Source organism: Hirundo rustica, chromosome Z (genome assembly GCF_015227805.2).
Source record: "Hirundo rustica isolate bHirRus1 chromosome Z, bHirRus1.pri.v3, whole genome shotgun sequence".
Taxonomy (NCBI): domain Eukaryota; kingdom Metazoa; phylum Chordata; class Aves; order Passeriformes; family Hirundinidae; genus Hirundo; species Hirundo rustica.
The window spans coordinates 38,393,298-38,414,782 of record NC_053488.1 but is presented as its reverse complement, the minus strand read 5'-3'; the positions used below and the strand labels follow the sequence as shown (position 1 = coordinate 38,414,782).

Below are 21,485 nucleotides of genomic sequence, written 5' to 3'. Positions count from 1 at the left end.
GTTGACGGTCTTTCATTTGGTTCTTTTCTGTTTTGATTGAGGAAAAGAGCTCAACAATTGAACGTGCATATTTTGGGTTTTTGTTTGTTCCTTGGTCAGGTGTTTTTGTTTGTTTGTTTTAATCTCTTTTTTTCCTCATTGATGGGAATCTTCTGGAGAGCTTCGTCGCCGAGAAGTTGAGTCTGCCCACTGCTCCAGCCAGGCAGGATTTGATGGGGTGACTCAATACGAACGTACCGGCCCAGGCACCCCCCGGGCCAGGGTTCTGTGCTCGCCCCGTCGCCGGCCGCGGCTGCGCGCAGCGGCGGGGCGGTGTCGGGGGCGGGGCAGCCTCCGTCGTTTTTCTTGGGCGCTCCGCGGAAGGCGCGGCAGAGCTCTAGGCTGGCCCCGGCGTGCGTGTTTCCTGCCAAGGATGGAGGCGTTCCCGTCCCCCCTGGAGTCCGCCAGGTTCATAGCCGAGCATAGCAAAGATGTCTCCGTGGACAAGGAGGGGGCGCGGCGGGTGGCGGAGAGCCTGTTCGACAAAGCCTCGGCGGCTGAGTTCGGGCTGGCGGGATGGAAAAGCCTCCACGAGCTGAACCCCCGGACCGCCGACAAGGAGGCTGTAGACTGGGTGTTCCTGGTGGACACCCTCAACTTCTCCTTCTGGTCCGAGCAGGAGGAGCGCAAGTATCTTGTGAAGTACAAGAATAAAACCTACAGCGGCTACTGGTCGTTGTGCGCCGCCGTCAACAGGGCCCTGGACGACGGTCAGTGGGCGCCGGGGAAGCGGGTCCGCGGGTGAGGGCCGTCGGAGGCCGAGCGTCGCGTATTAAAGGCGACGCCGTGGAAGTGGGACGCGCTCTTGGGAACTGCTGCTCCCTGTGTCAGTAGTTCTGTAATGTACAGGCGTCCCTTAGAGCTTGGGGAAGGAACTGGAAGTGCTTTCGAAATACCTTTGTACTTAAACTACCTAACTCGTGGCTCCAACTGGGTTATCTCTTACGTTCGAAAGACTTTAGGGATTGCCAGTCGTCAGCTGTTCGTGACTTGGGCTATTTCGTATGTATTCTTAAAATAAGTTGTGTATTCCCATGGCAAGTGAAAAAATGAGGCATAAAGCAATAATCCTCTGGACTAATCCAATACCAAAGCACCTAAAATAAGAGTGAAAATACACATGGGTATATGCCCCTCAAACCATATTTTAAACCAGTATTTTAAAGTTTCATATTTAAACCCAGTACTTTAGCACTCAACCTTTTTGCTGTTCTCAGGAAGAAAAAAAAAACCAAACCAAAAAACCAACAACAAACAAACAAACAAAACCCAACAAACCCAACTGTTAGTCGGTATAGATGAAAGTTTTAATTAATTTTCTGCATACTTATTTGTAAATTAAGACGGTTATTAGCTTTAAGTCACTTTTTATGAATGCACAGCATGATTAGGATCCATGGGAAAACAGGCCTATTCTGACTAAACTAGTTATATACTGACTATATTTGCCAAGTAATGTAATGTAAGTGCTATTAAATATCACACTTCAAATACGAAGACTAAGCAGCTGGGGAAAATTACATACAAAAAGTATCAACGGTTCCATGGTTGTGTGTTGGAAATTTGCTGTAGAAGAAAAATATTGTGTGCACGCAAAAATTTAGTTGTGAGTAGCTCTGTGGGTGCGGTTATCGGTTATCGCTGAAAACAGATGGATTTAAGAGCTGATGGACTTCTTAGATCTTCCTATGGAACTGTTTTCCTTTAGCAGTCCACTGTATTAGATCTGTATGTTATTTTATGTGACAGCCTAAATACCTTGTTTTCACTTTTCTTAAGGAATACCTATCACCAGTGCATCCTATTTTGCCACCATGACGCTTGACCAAGTTAGGCATGTATTTCGCTCTGACACAGAAGTGCCTTTGCCTTTGATTGAAGAAAGACATCGGGTGCTGAACGAAAGTGGAATAATTCTGTTAGAGAAGTTTGGTGGGTCTTTCCTCACCTGTGTTAAAATGAGTGAAAAGAGTGCTCAGAAACTGCTACGTCTTGTACTGGAAAATTTTCCTTCTTACAGAGATGAAGCTGTATTTGAGGTAAGCTAATTCTAAAGCTCTGAAAAAAAATCCTACTATATATTAACAGTAAAAGAGTTTTGATAGTCCACAACTAGTCAGGACAAGAATTACTTTCTTTTTCCCATCTTTTTTTTTCATATGCTGTCTCTTCATCACTTTACTGTAATTTACTTTGGTGTACTCTGAGTTCCCAATTAGATCATACCTCCTTTGTACTCCTTAAAAATGGATAGTATTTCAGATAATTCCTGCCTGAAAAATGGGAAAATCCTTTTTCCCTTTTTTTTCCCTGTCTTGCTTTGAAAAGACTGGTATCTGCTAGGGAGAGGCATTCCAATCCCTTCCCTCCGTGTTATTATAATTTGGAAGATTAAAAAAAACCTTTTCAGTCAGAGCTATGGGGAAAGGAATAACAGTCCTTTACTAGTAAATATAACAGGACAAACAAACAACAACAGTAATAATAATAATAATAATAATAAACAGAACCAAGAACCCCAAGGGGCTTTGTCTTACAAGCCCGGGGCAGTCTGATCTCTCGGGACCCCAAGAGCACCAAACCGAAACGGTGGAAACTCCGGGCTGATGGCTGGAAACGGTGGGGTGTCCCGGGAGGCAGGGGGTGTCCCGGCAGGCAAAGTGAGCAGTGCTGAAGAAGCCGCGGCGGCTGGACCCGGGCTGACCCAGCTCCAGCAGTGCGGGCGAAGAGCTCCGAATTCTTGGGTGCTTCGGCAGATGATAGAATTCCCTGGACCGGACCCTCCATTAACAGTGGACTCCTCACGCAGTCAGCAGTTGCCCCACTGTCCTCTCCAGAAAACCGAGAGCAGAAGCAAAAAAAACACCCTCAGCTCCCGGAGCCCCCCTCCTCCCTCCCGCCCCACCCCAGCCTTTCCCTCCCCCCTGAACTAAGTGATCTACTACCTTTTGTGTGGGTCAAGTACCCTTTAAGCATCAGTATTTAGTCTCCTAGCAACTAACTTATTGGGGGGGAAAAATTCCGCAGGAAAACTTAACCCCCAACATCTCCGCTTCCCTTGAATTGCTGACAAACCTCCTCCCACCATCTTTTTCTTTTACCTTGAGGCTCTCTGCAGCTAATGAAGGAAGTGAAACTCTGGTAGAATTAATGCATGGCTACTGGGACTCCACCCTTTAATGCCTGTTGATTCAACAGGCTTTACTCAAATGACTACAGATTAGAAGTAACTTACACTTTAACAGATGTTGATAGTATACTGAAGCTTTTACTGAAAGAAACTGATGGGAATTAAACAGTGATCATCTGGGGTTTTTTTTGTCTCCCAGTTTTCAGCTATACAAGCATGCTTTTCATTTACCACCTGTGACTTGCATAGCAGCTCTTGTGCTCAGTTGCATATGCAGTAGTACTCAGCTGTTACATCATTAAATCCAGAAGACTTTGTGTTAGTGACAGTACAGCCTATACTATTAGTCTGTGCAGTCTTTTCAACTTCTTGGAATACCAGTCACTGAAGCTTTGAATCTGTTGCATTTATTGCCCTTCAGTAGGAGGTGTCATTTATTTTCCTTTGTCTTCTGCTGTGAGGCAAAATATATTTACATAAAAAATCAGAGGTTCTTTTGAATTAATCTTTCAAGCATCTGGTTTTGTTTATTTGGGTTTTTTTTACGTATAAAGTAATATTTTGGCAATTTTTAGGATCAAAAAGGGAATATTTTCTAAGTAAAGTGATATTTTCTTATCGTTATAGTGACTGTACTCATTGACGTTATATCTTTAATGAGATGATGATGATGAGTGGTTTAGAATGCAAGCCTTCTTAAAAGTAGCAGCAGTGTACAGAATGAAAAGGTATTCCAAAAATGATCCCAGACCCTAAGCACTGACTTAGTAATAAAGCCTGTTGCATGGATATGGAAGCTTCTTTTCTGCTTTCACTAAGCAAGATGTGTATTTTGAAGGTGGTGATATGGATCACATTATTTTTATGGCAGCAGGTTGTGCTCTCACATTTAAGATTTCTAAAGGGTTAGGAGGAAACTGGAATGATGGTGAAATATCCAACAGCAAAACATTGCTTTTCAATAACGCTCCAAAGGAGAAATACATATGATTATAAGATAAGTCCTACATTAGAATCATACTATCACAGACTGCTGCAGCTGACCTTCTAGGGAAGCTTCTAAAATTAGCACAATTATTTGACTGTATGTTTTTCTGAATACATAGGCAAAATACTATTAATAGTTACACATGTAATCACAGAAATTGCCAGTGTTAGTTTTTCTGGAAAAGAAAATGCAAACCAAAACCAAAATCTCCAAAACATTTTTTTCTCCTTGGTGGATAATTCATATTTACAATGCTGTGCTGCATTTGATTTCCAACAGCAATTGAAGTTCTCAACTATATTGTGCTCACATATCAGGGTTTTTGTGTTCTGACTGAGACTTAGTGGAGTCCTTTTTGATCTTCCCATATATTGCATGTATTCATCTTTTACTTACCATCCATCATCTGGGACTGAGGTTATAAAATTCTCATGATCCTGTTTTTTGCTTTTTTTTTAATGCCTGTGCTATCACATTTTGCTCTTTGCTAACACAATGCTCCTTTCTTTTAATGTCAGTAGGTCATAATTAGATATATTCCTTATTATTACCATATTGTACTGCAGAGAAGATGCAAATGTTCCTGTATGTAGTATTAATTCCTGTTCAGAAAAAAAAAAAGTATGTTCTATTGCCATGTTGAAAAAAGTTCCATTTTTCGATAAATTGTACAATCTTTACTGTCTTTCACAGGCAGAATCAGAGACTGAGTAAGGGTTTGAGGGACTATACCATAAGAGGGTCCAGCCTCGAGCAGGATCATCCCAGAGCACATGGTACCAGATTGTGTGCAGACAGTTCTTGAGAATATTCCATGAGGTAGACTGCACAATCTCTCTAGACAAATTTGTGCTAGTGCAGTCATTTGCACAGTAGAAAAGTTCTTAAGTTCTTCCTTTTTGACATGTAGTATCATCCACCTAGTACTTTCCTTGCTGTCTGATAAATAGTGGGAAAATTTACTCAAAATGCTTCATAGTCTTTTTCATATTGAGATTTTTGTATAAACTTAATAAGCTCTGTGCCGCATAAAAGTTAACAATTAAAACAATGAAATTATAAATTTATCTGCTCAGTGATGAGTCCCAGACAATATTTTTTTTCCTAATTAAACTGCAGCATGAAATGAAAAGTTCTATTTTAATTCTGCCTTCCTGTGTTCGTGTGAAATGGTGCGGTGCTAGAGACAAATCAATTCTTTACTACTGGAAAATTCTTAATGCTATGAAAGAATAACACCTTTGCTTTGGGACAGTAGGAAGTATGATAAAATTTGGTCTGTTAATTATTTTCTTCTTGTTACCACTTCTTGTGTGATGTTTAACTTGGTGGTTTGTTGTTTAATATACAAAATCACGTGTGTTCTCTAGAAGTAATTTTGTGCATCTATATGAAGTATAGAAAGAGGCACAGAGAAGGGTAGGAGTTTTGATGATGTTTGCAGAAGTTGTTCTTTGAAATGTAGTTGAACTTCTCAGTGTTTTTGGGGAATATCATTCAAGAATTCTTTAGCAGTACAGATAAATGGATTAACAAAATGTATTAATTGTCTAGTACAATACATGCCTGTTATGATTCTCTTGTCAAATTAAAAAGTTGGATATCCTGTAGGGTTTCTGAAAATTAGTGTTTCTGGACGTTCAACTACAGTGTTTTCCAAGTGGTACTAAACAGCTATGAATGTGTTCTGAGATCTAGGCATATTCTAAACAATTTTTGTTTTCTGCAATAATTTTTATTATGTTATTATTTTATTTCAGTTTATTTATGAGCATTCCACATAATCCATGTTTGTGGTTTGATATTGTTTAGATTTTAAGATATTTAAGAGTGTTGCAGTTTTATTCTGTTCTAGTTAACTAATGTTTGCTTAACAATATGATATGCTTAATGTCTTATTTGCTATATTTATTGATCAGGCACTTAAGTAATCAGTAAATTTCTTTCTTCAGAAAAAGAAGGTGTCTTTCTACAAACGGGCACAAATACTTGTGGCTGACACATGGAGTGTTTTAGAAGGCAAAGGAGATGGCTCTTTTGATGATATTTCGAGTTTGACAATATTTGCTGACTACAGGATTCCACAAGTTCTTGTTCACTTAAAAGCAATGAAGTATTCTGAAGAATTAATGAAGAAACTACGTGAAGGTTTGTTCTGTCCTTGCTAATATCAGGTTATCTTACCGCCTGATATTGTAGACTAAGACTAGTTGTAATATGTAATATGTTGTCCATGTAAGGGTTGTGTGTCAATTTTTTTCCTCCAGGGAACAAGGATTTCTTACATGGTGATGAGGTAGCAGGAAGGAACTTTTTCTCTAACCATGATCTTGAGTGAGATCTTTAAGTTACTTTTTTAGAAAGACCTAACTAACTCTTTTGTGGATTAAACATTGATAAGGGAGGGATTAAAAGATTCAAGTATAATTTCAGTTTCTAAATGAGTTTCTAAAAAGCTGCTGTTGCAAAACCATTTTTCAGCATGAGAATAGTTATGATTTTTGAGGTTTACATAAAGGAAACAATGATTTTGTCATTTCAAATATAATGTAAAAAGCATGGGACTTCTTTATTTGTACTAAATTGCTAGTTAATAAGCAAAGTAATATTATAAGCATCCATTTAAAAATATTGCTTTAAATGAAGTTAATTGCATATGACTAGCATCTCATTTTTTAAGCATGGTTTCATCTTCCCAGTATTTACTAAGCATGAATTTTAGTGAATAAAAATAAGCCAGTCTCTCTCTCCCTGTAAAATGACTGTATTTAGATGTAGAGCTGCTATTATGCAATTTTAGAAATACTCAAGAAGATAAACAGATTAACGCAGTCACCCATGAATTTTAAAAGAATTGCCGTGCATGTGTTTATGTCTTACGCATGTCTACATATTAAATAGACCTCACAGACATTTTATCCTTCCATGAATCCTGAGAACATTCCCATTTAATAATACCACTGTTTTCTCTTTACAGTCAGTTCTTTGGGGGGACTGTTTGTTTTTAACATTAAAATCTTAGACTTCAGTCATCCTGTCAGAAAATATACTATGAAGTATAATAATTATATACTAAAAAGTATACTGTAATAAAAGACTACCTTTTTTGTGTTCACAAGCAAAGAAATGATCATATGATTTGCATTATACCCTGCTCCTAAAGCAGTTCTTTAGAATACAGGATACTGTTTGAATTGAATGGGAGGGAAGCTTCTAAGTGCAATATGGTAAAATTAAAGTTACCATTAGAAAATATATAGCAACATTGTTAACAGTTGCAGGGTAAGTCATGAGAACTGGAATCCTACAACAGAATAAATGGGAAGGAGAAAAAAACCAGCAAATTTAGACAATCCTTGGCCTTCAGTCTGTTCGATATAAATGGATTGCTGTCTCTTGTGTCTGTAGGAAAACTTTTCCAGTCAGGAGACAAAGAAGAAGTAGAGATCCGTGGCTGTTCTATTTGGTGTTGTGAATTGATTTGTAAGCACCTGCAAGAGCTCTATCAGAAGAAGGGTCAGGACATGCATGGAAAGATCAATGCGGTTTTACTTGATTATTATCTTTGGGACTATGCCCGGGATCACAGGGAAGATATGAAAGATATCCCGTTCCACCGAGTAAGGTGTATATATTACTAAGTCCAGTCTGATAGCTCTTTTATTGCTGCCTTATCTTTTGAACTGCAGTTTTGCTTTTCATATGGTGGTTTATCATGCACTGATTTGGAACTGTTAAATCAAATGCTTATTTTCTCTTGATTTAGTAACGACGTGCCTTTTTTTCCCCCCATTGTTTCATTGCCTTTTCTTTTAATCCTTTGCTTACCCTGACTGGAATTAACTGCAACCCATTATTAATTATTAATTAATTGGAATTAATTGTGGGCAACCCGTGATAAGGTAGGGTATGTTACTCCTGCTCTTTGACCTTTGTGTTGGTGTACATGGCTGCCTGTATGCATAACCTGGTGTGCGTGCAGATCTGGTGGTGTACCTTGCTCCTCAACCCCTCTGTGCTCCTTACCATCCCCCTCTCGCACCTGCACGGAGGTGGCAGGTGCTTGGCAGATGCTTTACTGCTCACAGATGGAAGTGTAACCAATAAACAGTGCGATGTCCAATAAAATTTGTCCAATAAACAGTGCGATGACAGACGTGCCATGGGGGTCTGTTCGTGTTTTTACTGCTAGGGGTGGGATGGGGAAGCTCAGTCCACGCAGGGAGGGAGGTGGGTAGGTAGGAAGGGAAGGGAGAGATCACAGAATCATTTAGGTTCGAAAAGGTCTCTGAGATCAAGTCCAACTTGTGACCAAACATGACTTTGTCTACTAGACCATGGCACTGAGTGAGTGCAACCTGTGATTCAACACCACCTTGTCCCAAGACCATGGTGCTGAGTGCCACATCCAGTCTTTCCTTAAATGCCTCCAGGAGCTGTGACTCCACCACCTGACTGGGCAGCCTGTTCCAACATTTAATCATCCTTTCTGTGAAGAAATTTTTCGTGATGTCTGACCTGAGCATTCCCTATCAAAGCCTGAGGCTATTTCCTTTCATATTGGCACCTGTTGCCTGTGAGAAGAGGCTGAACGCCATCTTGCTACTCCTTCCTTTGGGGCAGTTGTAGAGAGCAGTAAGGTCCTCCTGAGCCTCCTCCGCTAAACACCCGCAGCTCCTTCAGCCACTCCTCACAAGACCCTTGCTGCAGACCCTTGCGCAGCTCCGTTGCGCTTCTCTGGACACGCTCCAGCGCCTCACTGTCCTTCCCGGACGCAGGGGCCGGAACCCGGGCAGGGCGGGAAGCAGGGCCGGAAGCCCGCAGGCCGCGCCCCGCCCGCGCTCGTCCCGCCGCTGGGGGCGCTGTGCGCGCGGGCCGGCGGCGGGCGCGGCGGCCGTTGCCTAGCGAGGGGCCGCCAACGGCGACCGGCGCCGCGCCCGCCGCCGCCGGCTCCTGCCCTCGCTCCTGCCCTCGCCCCGGCCGGGGCCCGCGGCACCCTGCGGCAGCGGGGCACGGCACGGCGGCCTCCACGGCCCCAGCGGCCTCCACGGCCCCAGCGGCTCCCGGCACTCACGAGGGATACGATCCCGGCTACTCCTCAGGTTTGGAGACGCTGCAAACACGGAAAATCTGCTGGGCCGCCCTCACAACATCGCTGCAAGCGAAAAGGTTGCCAGTATGTCTGCCTCTGTGTGCCTTATGGCAGCCTCGGGCGTCGACACCGAAGCATCTGTCTAGCCTTGACTTATTGGGAATATTCCATATTCCCACATTCTTTTACAAAATAGATTCTTAAGAAATAGGGCTTCCCCCCTCCCACGCCTGGGACATGGTTCGTTAATTTGTTTGTTTGTGTATTGTATAACTTGAAAAAGAGAGTAGGAAATGTCGGCACTTAAAGCAGCACAGCAGAGGGGTTAAAAAATAATGCACCCAGGTAACTTATCTCAGTTATCAATCAAAATGTGTTTTTAATCACAATGTGGTTTCATTAGTAAGTTTATGCAACTGTTTCTGATTGCAATGTCCCTTTTGATACAAGTTTGAGCTCATTCTCAGGCTTTGCTTCTTAATTCTCAGCTTTTCTGTTTTCAAGCTTCAGGTGTGAATAATAGCCAAGTCTTCAAAATAAGAGGAATAAAATTAGATGCAAAAGCTCTTCTCTGCAGCTGTGAGAAACACTGTTTTAAGCTATTAGTTTTCAACAATCATGAATTTTGGGGGCTTAGCTGATTTCTGGCAGTTCAGTAATACCGCTTTCTTGAAGACAATGTGTGTGAGAGCAGGAGGTTCAGCAAACTTTACCTTGCATGACAAAGCTTTTCAGAATTAGCAACAATAACAGAAAAGATGTGTGTGGAATCCCATGCAGATTTTTAAATTCTAGTGAAAAACAGCTGTAAAGAAAGGCAATTCCTTAATATTTACAAGTGTGCTACTGTGCAATGCTTATGCTGTAAGAATGAGTACGCACCAGGCAGTATAAGGAACCATGTATGCTAAAATTATAATTACTAAAAAATAATTACAGTTGTGTAAAGGTGATTTTTGAAGACCACGGGGAACAGCCAGAGTCAAACACTTTCTTCACAGAAGTAGTGGTGAATGCTCATTTTATTGAGGGTTCTTTTATACATGTATCATTCTTGTGCGTAAGCTGTTCACGCGGCATTTTACTACATGTCATTGGCTAGTGTTATCTGCATAAGCATTCCTTTGCAGTTACCTGTTTACACTTTGTTGAGGGAAAAAGCTGGTTCTCAGGCTCAGTGTCCTGGTTCTCAGGCTCATCGTCCTTGACAGTGCTAGAACAACAGAACTTCCCCAGCACTCTCAAGCCTCTCTGTGTCTGTCTCCAAAAATCCTGCTACAGTTGTGTTTAAAGTTTCAGATCAAAATCAGAGGAATGCTTTACATTTAATAAATAGATACATTTGAAACTGTACTTCTTTGTGCTTATTGAAGTGTTTGGTGCTTGGTAAATGGGAGAGGGTATTGAAACGTATGTATATACAACTTTTGGAGAAAAAAGTTTTGCATGACTGATTTGTGTTGCCTATGCAATATCAATGCAGGAACAGGAAAGGGTCCATTGTAAGCCTTTGCTTTATCAACAGTGTTTAATAAGAAGCTCTTACGATATTGTTGCTTTGTATGACTGTGTTATATTCAAATAGGAAATTAGGCAACTTTCAGACTTAAATCTGCTGTCTTGCAAATTAATAGGGACAACATTTATTTTTTGATTATATAGTGTGAAAAACGCCAATCTTGTTGGCATTAAAAACTTGTTTTTAAAATTTTGAAAGTTTAATAGTAAATAAGATGGTTATAAAAATAGAATTAGAGTAAAAAATTGAACAATTAGGGTTAGGACAATACGAGACAATAAAAACAGAGTTACAGACGTCTGGGTGCCTCCCTAAGCAAAAAGCTCCGAAGAAGAACCCCTGTTAACAGAGGATTATCTCTTAAAAGCAATAGCCTGTTGAATATTCATACATTTCATACATGATGCATAAATTCCATTTAAACAAAGAACTCCCTCTGGTTAGTATCACTTTTTTCCTTTAATCTCTATGGCGTCTTCAAGGCTGAGCAAGGCAGGAGAAGTTGGTCTCTTCTGATAAGGAAGTAGTAAATTTTTTTTTCTCTGAAAGATTTACGTTTTCCTGTGGTTAGTATATAAAAACTACATTTTAACTACAAAACTACATTTACCATACTATCAAAATATTAATACAACATTAACAATCAATACAACATAATACATACAGTACATATCTTGTGTAGAGCCATATAATATGCACTTTTCACATATAGTTATTAATAGAGCTGCATTTATATCAGTTACTTTTCAAGATTGTAATGGTACTTAAATTTTCCTTAGAAAATCTCCACTTTCCACTTCAGGAGATTCATTCTTTTATATTACATAACATGGAAACCTTTTTTTCTTAGTTGCAGACAGCTGTGAGTGAGGTCAACCAGAGCCATGGCAACAGATTTCTTCTTGACTATATGAATATTGAGGTGGGAAGCACAAGGGTGGAGTCTGGCATGGAAGAGATCCCAGTTAAGGTTGCAGTCCGAGTCAGACCTCTGCTTTCCAAAGAAATACTTCATAACCACCAAGTGTGCGTCAGATTAGTCCCAAATGCTAAACAAGTTATCATTGGAAAGGACCATGTCTTCACTTTTGATTTTGTATTTGGCAAAAACTCAACCCAAGAAGAAGTTTATGCTGTTTGCGTTGAGCCTCTTCTAGTGTCTCTGACTGAAGGATACAATGCTACAGTGTTTGCATATGGACAAACTGGTTCTGGGAAGACTTACACCATCGGTGGTGACCACACTGGTAAGTTATAGAAAAGTTTTTGGTTTTTTGTTTTGTTTTGCTTTGTCTTTGGGGGTTTTGTTTGTTTGTTTGTTTGTTTAGTCAATAAAGGGTGCATTTATGCAAGTTAAATATTTATTACATAGCAGATGATGCTGCAGAATTTTAAGGACCAAGGAAAAAACCTGTTGTAAAAAAACCCCAAAACTTCCAGAAGTTTGAAAATCAGGCATTTAATTGTATTCTTGCTCATTCTGTTTTGGATTTGTTTGCTTTTTGAGGGCTTTTGAGGGAATTTTCTGAGACATCAAGGAAATTTATGATCTAATTCTTCCAAATGGATATAGAGTATTGTAAATATCTTGGTAGAGTCTTCATTTTATTTAGAATCATAGGCTCACAGAATTGTTTAAGTTGGAAAAGACCTAATAAATCATGAAGTCCAACCATCAATCCTGCATTTCCAGGTCCAGAACTAAGCCCATTCCACTGGTTAACCACCAGTGAAGAAATTTTTCATAATATACAATCTAAACCTCCCTAGGTGCAACCTGAGGTAATTTCTTCTTGTCCTGTCACTTTTACCTGGGAGAGGAGACTGAGCCCCACCTCCTCTCCTCTCAGGAGGTTACACCCTCAGGTGGTCAGGAGGTCAGGTGGTAGTAGAGAGCAATATGGTCTATCCTGAGCCTTCTTTCCTCCAGGCTAAACACCCCCAGCTCCCTCAGCCGCTCGTCACAGCAGCTGTGCTCCAGATCCTTCACCAGCTCTCTGGCCCTTGTCTGGACACACTCCAGCACCCCATGTCTTTCTTACAGTGACGGGCCCAGATCTGAACACAGCATTCGAGGCGTGGCCTCACCAGTACCCAGCACAGGAGGACAGTCACTACCCTGCTCCTGCTGGCCAAACTATTGCTGACACAAGCCAGGGTGCCACTGGCCTTCTTGGCCACCTGAGCACAGCTGGCTCATGTTCAGCTGCTGTCAGCCAGCAACCCCAGGTCCTTTCCCAGTGAGTACTTCCCAGCCACTCTGCCCCCACGCAAACTGTAGTGCTTAAGGGACTGTTGTGACTCAAGGGCAGGACCACCCACTTAGCTTTGTTGAACCTCATACCATTAGCCTCTTCTGCTTATTGTTAGAGTTTCGCTTCTATTCCCTTCACTAGTAGTTATTTAATGGAAGCATTGTCCTCTGTTGAATATTAAGGAAAAAAGTAGAGTTTGCCACCAGTGTTCTATGTCTATGAAAAAATAGGAAATTACTGTTAATGTTGGTCATAAATCTTGTCTCAATAAGTTACTAATGATTTTGCTTTATATAACTAGAGTTTATTGTTTCTCAGACCCTTGAGATGTCATTGCTAACCATACTGAGGAGGAATGGAGAAATTTGTACTCTGAGGAGTATAGTTTCAAAGCAGAATCCATATTTTTCATAACTTTTATGACTATAAAATTATGTAATTTAGAACTTAAATTTGAATCCTAGTACTGGATGCAAACAACAATTCTGACACATACACAAAAAATTTACAAAAATTCTTATGAAGAATGAGCTATTCAGATTCCTTAGTGTGTTGTGTACTAAGTATCACAAATTTCAGTCTTCGTAATTTATTAATTTATGTGGCAGAATGACTGCAAGTCTCTTTGACATTTGTGCTTATATTTTAGCATCAATTGCAGTGGATGAAAGGGGCATAATCCCACGGGCTATTCAGGAATTATTTAATCATATTTCTGAACATCGTAATATTAACTTCTGTGTGAAGGTATCCTATATAGAAGTCTACAAGGAAGAACTTCGAGATTTGTTGGATTTGGAGACCTCTGTAAAAGAACTACATATCCGAGAAGATGAGAAAGGAAATACAGGTAGTATTCCAGCTCTCTTGGTGTTTTGGGTTTCAGTTTGTGTCCAAATTATTCTTGCTTCCTCTTGAAAGTGCCTATTCACTACTAATGAATAAAAGGAAAAAAAAAAGTTAAAAGTTTCAGAATGTAAACTCATTTTAGCTGTTTGGAAACAGTTTGGGGTTTAGATGCCTGTGAGCTATATAGATGTTCTACTATATGGATGGAAATGGCAACAAATTGGCAAGTAAATACACAATTATTGTTTTTGCAAGTTCTGTGTAGAAAAAAAAATCATACATGATTCTTCATTTAAATAAATATTTTAAAATTAAACCATTGCTTCTTCCTTCAAAATTACAATTTTTAAGTCAATTATACGGTAAATAGCTGCTCCCCTTTTACAACTAAATGAGTGGAAGAGACCACTTCATTAAGAGGAGGGGTAGTAGATCTTTTTAGAGGCTTTGAGATTAACACTTGCCCTATAGGTATCCCGTTCACCTCATGAAAATGCTAGAAGAATCCACATCAGAGGTATTTTATTCTGAAAGTATCTAATTTGTTTTAACTTTGGCTTTATTTTTTTCTTTATATTCTAATTGCTGTGTTTACTCTAGTATTATTATACTGTTTTATTAAGCTGTTGTGAGCTTTTTGTCTGTAGGTGGGAGAAAGCACTAGTTTAGCACAAATATTGCAGACAATATCATTGCTTTAAAAGGATCCCACAATATATTTTAATTTTTTTCCTTCAGTACAGTTAGAGTCAGTTTCAGTAAATTGTGCTAGGACATTTTTCCATCTCTCATTAAAAGAAGAATATGATAAAAAATATGGTTAGTAAGATCACTTGGTAGAAGTACACTTACATTTTATTAAATAGTAATCTAACTTGTCCCAAAGGCCCAACTATCTGCACTATTCAGAATAGAAATTCTTTTCTTAGTACAGGCTGGGAATAATTTTTTACTAAAGACTTTATAGTTTTTGTCTTTTTTTTTTTTTAACTGGCAAAATATCCTTTCAGCTGACTTTGCTCATTCTTTTTATAGCTAGCACTACTCTGTAAATTGTAAAGGTAGTGTGCACTGGGTAAATGAGTTGTGTCTTGTGTCTAAGATACAGTTTCAAATGTTACGGCACAATACACCCCTACATTAAATATCTGCATGTTTCAGATGTGTTGTACCTCATGCTTTTCACATATTGTATCTTCTGTTTCTGTTTGTATATGTCTGCTATATACTGTGATTTCAAAATAATGCAGGCTTGTATGTTTCTCTAGTATGTCTTTATAGTTTTTGCTGTAAACTTTTTCTGAAGAGTTTAGAATTAATTAAATTCTTGCTTTCTCCTCGTTTGGTGTTTGAAGTGATTGTCGGTGCTAAGGAATTCCAAGTAGAATGTGCAGATGAAGTGATAAGCCTGCTGGAAAGCGGCAATGCAGCTCGTCACACAGGCACAACACAGAAGAATGAGCACTCTAGTCGATCTCATGCCATTTTTACCATCAGTATTCGTCAGAAGCAGTCTGCAGAGTACCAGAAAAATACTGATGTTGCACAGGAATCAATCGCTTCAAAGTTTCATTTTGTGGATTTGGCAGGATCAGAGAGGGTAGCAAAGACTGGAAATACTGGTGAACGCTTCAAAGAATCAGTTCAGATTAATAGTGGTCTCTTGGCCTTGGGAAATGTCATCAGTGCCCTTGGAGACCCAAAAAGAAAAAGTGTACATATTCCATACAGGGATGCTAAAATCACTCGTATTCTGAAAGACTCCCTTGGAGGAAATGCCAAGACTGTTATGATAACATGTATAAGTCCATCCTCACTGGACTTCGATGAATCTTTAAATTCTCTTAAATATGCCAACAGAGCCAAAAACATTAGAAATAAACCAGTAGTAAATTACAAGCCAGAAAAAGATCGAATTGATGAAATGGAACTTGAAATCAGATTGCTTCGGGAAGCTTTGCAGAGCCAGCAGGTCAATAATCAGCACTTACACAACTTAAATGAAGAAAAAACCCGTATCAGTTCACTTGAGGAGCAGCTCACTCGTCTTCAGGTTCAATATTTCAGTTACAGAAATTGTGTAGATGAAGCTTTCCCCTTTCTGATTGATTTGAGTGACGATGTTAGCTTAAGAAAAAGTCAGCGGGACAGGTTGCAGAGCTGGATCACTGTGGTACAGAAAATAAGGATGGAAGCTCTCACCATCCAGGAAACTGACACAGGGACTGAGACCAGCCCAGTACCACATCACATCACAATTCTTCAGCTGAAGAGGGAACTAAAGAAATGCCAGGTATTTAATTATAAGCTGTTTATTTAAATGACTAAGTGAAAAGGCAGTCTGCCAAAATTTGAACTCAGTTTTGAAAGATGGATAAAATTGTCGCCTGTACTTAATTTGACAATTAAATTTAATTTACAATTTTGTATCATTTCATTTGGCTAATCACTGGGACATAGGTTTATATTAATGGATGTTTGAATACACAATTAGTGACAACAGAGATAAGTGAAGTAATGTTCTATGTTCTCTAGTCAGTTTCAAGATGACTTTTGAGGCTGAGCTGTTTTATTTCTTAGATTTTTGGTTTTAGCTATGCTAGTATGCTAGGTCTGGCTGGGATGGAGTTAGTTTTCTGCATAGCATCTCTGAGGGTGCTGTATTTTAGCTTTGTGACCAATACAACGGTAATAACACAGTAATGTTTTTGCTCTTGCTGAATGGTGTTTAGTACAGTGACAGGCCTTCTGTTTTTCTGCTGTGTCCCCCAGTAAATATATTGGAGGGTGCATGAACAGTTGGAGACACAAACATGCAACAAAGCAGATGACCTGAACTAATCGAAGAGCGATTTTGTACCACTTAACGTGATGCTCAGGGAAAAAAAGGGAAAGGAGGACGTTTAAGGAGCTTAGCTGTATTTTGCCCAGAATAAGTGGGTAATAGCTTTTGCATCATCTCTTTTGTTTTATTTTATTTCTCTCTTCCACTTCATCATCACTTATCAGTTTCAATCTTGACTCACACATTTTCTTGCTTTCACTTTCCCTTTGCTCTTCTTCTGTCCTCCTAGGAGATGGGGGTAGGGGATGTGAATCAATGTGTGCTTAGCTACCTACTGGGGTAACCCACAACAATCTACTTTGGAACTCAGCCTGTGGCTCGAGGCTTTCAAGATACTAATAAATTTGATTACAATGTGTTAGATTAAACTTCTAGCTGTTAATACCTGTTTAGTTAGATGTTGAATGACTGTTGCAGGTCATGAAGCTGCATATTTGCTTTGGATGCTGATTTGTATGTGTCCTTGAATATTTAGATGCTTGATTCCTTTCTAGCTGTACAACAGCCTCCAAGAATCATTAATGACTATTTTCCAATTTTGTTGTTTTGTTTGCTTTTTATCACTTTGTTTTCCTTTGCTTGGGAGAGCTATGACAAAACCACTGGCCATCAGCCTAATCTGGTACTAATCAGACTGTTCATACTGATGTGTTGTGATCCTGACTTTGATTAGTGTTCATAAGATTAACAGCTGTTTGGGATTGCTACACAGGAACATGATCAAAGGTGATTGATCCCTGGGGTCCCACAGCTGAGCTAGTCTGCACAGCGCACTGCCTCTGACCAGAGGTTTTCAGATGCACCCAAAACCCTCCTCCCTCACCCTCTGGTGGAGGGAGAGTTTGTACAAACCTGGCAACAGATAAGCCTGAGGCTATAGCCTCCACCCTGAACCTGCTGGGCTTGTCTCTTCTGTGAATACTGTCCCAGCTTTATCCATTACTTCCTAGGCCTGAGATGCCTTGACTAATAGGGTTACTTTTCTTATCTCGAATAGCCTTAGGGAGTTTAACTCAGTTCAGGGTTTCAGTCAGGAGACCCATTCACTGTGGGTTTTTTTGGTACAGCTTCACTGTAAAGTTTAGCCATAACGGGCAAAAATCGTTATGACAGTGCTTGAGCCACGAGTGGTAACATTTCAGTCTCTGACACCGTGGAAGGACAGTGCTCATCTGTTGTAGCATCATACAACAGTTCTTTTAGCATAGCCTGAGCTCCTGTCTTGAGTGGTTACTGTAAGCAGATGGAACCATATCATAGACTAAATAAACTCAGTGGCCATTTTATGGGTATTTTACTGGAGTGGCCTATAGACTAAGGGAATGACATCTGTGCATAAGTCAAAAGATGAGAAGGGAAGGAGGGATGGTTAATAATGTTGCATTGGATAGTGTGGGGCTTGACCATGACATAAATGGTGTGGAATATGAAGTGGAGGTTGTACTAAGTCTGAGGGGGATGGAGTAAATTTTCTTCAAAAATGCTTGCAGGGTGCCATGTTTTACATTTCTGACTAGTACAGTCTGATAAATGCCAGTGTTTTCGGTCTTGCTGCAGAGTGTTTACACAGCATCAGGGGACTGACTGACTCTGACACCAGTGAATAGATAGGTGAGTGCACCCAGGGACAGGAGTACAACCAGGCAGATGATCCAAGTCAACCAAAGAGATACTTCACATCATATGGCATAGTCAGAAACTGGAAGGGGGAGGAGGGGAATTTAGTTATGTTAGCTGTCTTTTTGTGCAGGAGCTAAAGGGCATCAATCTATCCTTTTGTGGCAGGGAGTGATTGGTTTAGCAGTAATTAACTACCTTTGCATTACTTCTGTTGTTTTCTCTGTTCTTTCACTTCACTTTCACTTACTGAATAATTTCTGTCTTGACTGACAAGTTTTCTTTCTTTTACTTTTCCTTGGGATTGAGGGCTTGGAAGTGAGGGAGTATACTTAGTTGGAGGCAAAAGAAGAGAAAGAGGGAAAGAGAACTTTCTCCTCTCTTGGAAATGTGTACTTTAGTTGCATAAACTCGGAAGTTGTCCTGTGAACCCAGAAATTGTTTTGAATCCTGCAAAATCTTTACTCTGTCAGAAGCATTACAGATATAATTACAATACAGATATTTTCAAAGATATCTGTGAACTTAGAGATAACCCAGGGGACTAAGTTTTGCAGCTTTTGTCTAATATTATCTAATACGATGTATGTAATATGCTAGTCTGTCTAATATTACAAAGTTACAGTCTCATCTCTTAATCTCTTAGCAATTTCCTAAACTGTATTTCTTCAGCTATGATCTCACAAAACCTTCTGTATTTCCTTTTCCATTGCCATGCCTTTAGCTGACTGGGTTTCTAAACTATTTGCAGGTTTCTTTGTCTAACCACTTAATAATATTTGCTTTTGTGTTAAACATCAACTTTTGCTTTTTGGTGACATCATACTTTGTTGCTGTGTCCTTCTTGGAGCAGTGCTCCATCCACCCAAGTTAGCTCTAACACTGCAATCAGTCAGGGAACACTCCTCTGGATTTTGGGAACCAGAGGAGGAGCTAAGGGGGTTTTCCACTTATCACGGGAGAGACCTCGCTGAAGACAGAGGGAGGAGTCAGACTCAGTTGGAGGGAAAAGTCCAAGGTGTTTATACAGTCCCACCCAGGGACATCTTAATCTAGGGGAGTCTCTCCATCTGAGCCCCCAGGGTGGTGAGCTCCTGGATTAAATGCAGGGGAGGGGCTAAGGGAGGAGACAAACCAACATCCAATGAGGGAAAATGTGGGAGTGGAACAGGGTTGGAGGGATATTCAAAGAAATCAATGAGAGCATAAAAGGAGGAACCTCCTCGGTTCCTGCCCTATCACTCGATGTCCTCACCCAAATTCTCTAGAATCCAGGAGGAGCAATTGAATGACAGGCAGAGCCTGTAGGAGGGGACTGGGAGGAATATGGGAGGATTGACAGGGAAGAGGGGCAGGAACAAAACTTGGAACATAACATTTCTTAGAAGAACAGGGGAGTACAGAACAAACCATTATAGTGAAAATAACATAAAATACAATATGAAAATAAATAACAGAACACAATGCAACATCTCCCCCATTTTTATCAAATTAGGAGGAAGAAAACTCAGTCTGTGGGAGGTACCCCTAAAGATGAGAAAATAAAAAGGATAGTAAACAATGTGAAAAAAAATGTCCAGAATAAAAAAAAAACCTGTTAGGGAAAAGAGGGGATATTTAGAAGGAGAGAGTTCGACGCCTTCTCCTTCTCCAGGCAGCGCTGACTACTTGTGGGGTCTCTGCTGGTGGTTTTGCACTTTTAGGGATGAAAGGTTTCACCCACTTGGATGGCACCTACCTGACACTTGAGGGAGTGGACATGCAGGCATACCCACGACCCCAGGTGACCAGATCGTAAGGATTCTTTGTCTCCTGGGTTGCTGGATCTTTAAACATCACTGGTGGTTTTGCTTTCCAGCTGCAGCTAGCAGTTCTCCCTGAAATGGCGCACAATTGGTGGGTTAAGATTTTCATGCCTGTAGTTTAAGAAATTTAATGTGAACAAGGCCTTGGACAACCTGACTGAGGGTGTTTCTATTTTTATAGCCTGTTGTTGCTGGCTGAGGACCCTTTTGATGTTCTGGTGTGTCCTTTCCACGATGGCCTGACCTGTCGGGTAGTAGGGGATGCCTGTTTTGTGCTCTACTCCCCATTGCTGCAGGAAGCTTCTGAACTCCTTGGATGTGTACGTGGGTCCATTATCAGTTTTTATTGATTTGGGGATGCCCAGGAAGGAGAAAGCTTCTATTAGGTGTTTCATTGCATCACCAGACTTCTCCCCCATGTGGGCAGAGGCATAGACAGCTCCAGAAAAGGTGTCCACTGATACGTGGACATACTTTTGCCTACCAAAGGACATGATGTGTGTCACATCAGTCTGCCACACCTCACAGCTATTTAATCCCCTGGGGTTCACTCCTGCACTCAGGGCTGGGAGTGCGTGTTGCTGGCATGAGGGGCACATTGACACAATTGCCCGAGCCTTTTTCTGAGTCAGGTGTAACTGGCAAACTAGGCCAGGTGCATTCTGATGAAAAAGCTGGTGGCTGATCTTCGCTTGTCTGAAGATGTTTGGGAGTGGGGCCATCTCCACAGGCGCAGCAAGAGCATCAGCCCTTCTGTTGCCCTCGGCTATGAACCCTGGCAAATCAGTGTGTGATCTGATGTGCATCACATAAAATTGTTGCTCTTGGTGAGAGACCAGATTTACTAGTTTTGAGAGCAAGTTAAACAGTGCAATGTTGGAGACCTCTTTCAGTATAGCTTGCTGTAGGGGTTTTAGCATTTATTCTCTTTTTGTGGGAGGGAGAGATTAGGAGAAAAAACTAAAGCAGGCTTAAGCTTAAAAATGGACAAAAATAGTTTTATTAACACACACTAAAAGAATGAAAGGAAAAAAAGTTGAGGAAAAAAAAGAAAACTTAAACTAAAACAGAATGACACTTTAAAACACACTTCTTTCCTCTTACGAACTATTAACTTTCTTATTGAACAACACAGAAAGACACAACTTAGGATTTTCAGTCAGTTTCACTGTTTAGACATAAATACTCATTACTCTAGGAGAAGAGTCTTTCTAAGATTGTTTATGAAGATGTTTGCCACAAGACAAAATAGTCCAGTGCTCTCAATGTCACACATCTGCTGCTGCCCGGAGTTTTTGCAGACTGTGATGTTTTATCAGCAAAGCTTCTCAGTGTATTTGGGGTAC

General features: G+C 40.4%; 2 protein-coding genes across 2 annotated transcripts in view; both read left to right on the top strand.

Moving 5' to 3' along the window:
• The first annotated feature begins 344 nt into the window (after positions 1-344).
• QNG1 (Q-nucleotide N-glycosylase 1) lies at positions 345-8,318 on the top strand. The gene is made up of 4 exons (XM_040091288.2): positions 345-749; positions 1,819-2,078; positions 6,110-6,305; positions 7,566-8,318. The coding sequence occupies exons 1-4, from the start codon at positions 413-415 to the stop codon at positions 7,796-7,798; spliced, it is 1,026 nt and encodes a 341-aa protein (XP_039947222.1). The 5' UTR covers positions 345-412; the 3' UTR covers positions 7,799-8,318.
• Positions 8,319-9,211: 893 nt separating this feature from the next.
• The window catches only part of KIF27 (kinesin family member 27), a 39,822-nt gene continuing 27,548 nt past the window's right edge, over positions 9,212-21,485 (top strand). Inside the window, exons 1-4 of the mRNA XM_040091168.2 lie at positions 9,212-9,326; positions 11,619-12,015; positions 13,673-13,873; positions 15,228-16,165. Of these exons, the coding sequence (XP_039947102.1) occupies positions 11,679-12,015; positions 13,673-13,873; positions 15,228-16,165 (1,476 nt within the window). The 5' untranslated portion in view covers positions 9,212-9,326; positions 11,619-11,678. The remainder of the gene's footprint in view (positions 9,327-11,618; positions 12,016-13,672; positions 13,874-15,227; positions 16,166-21,485) is intronic.

Coding starts and splice junctions, on each gene's coding strand:
- QNG1 (XM_040091288.2), top strand. CDS start 413: ATGGAGGCGTTCCCGTCCCCCCTGGAGTCCGCCAGGTTCATAGCCGAG. Junction 750..1,818: donor CAACAGGGCCCTGGACGACG/GTCAGTGGGCGC, acceptor ACTTTTCTTAAG/GAATACCTATCACCAGTGCA. Junction 6,306..7,565: donor AATGAAGAAACTACGTGAAG/GTTTGTTCTGTC, acceptor TTGTGTCTGTAG/GAAAACTTTTCCAGTCAGGA.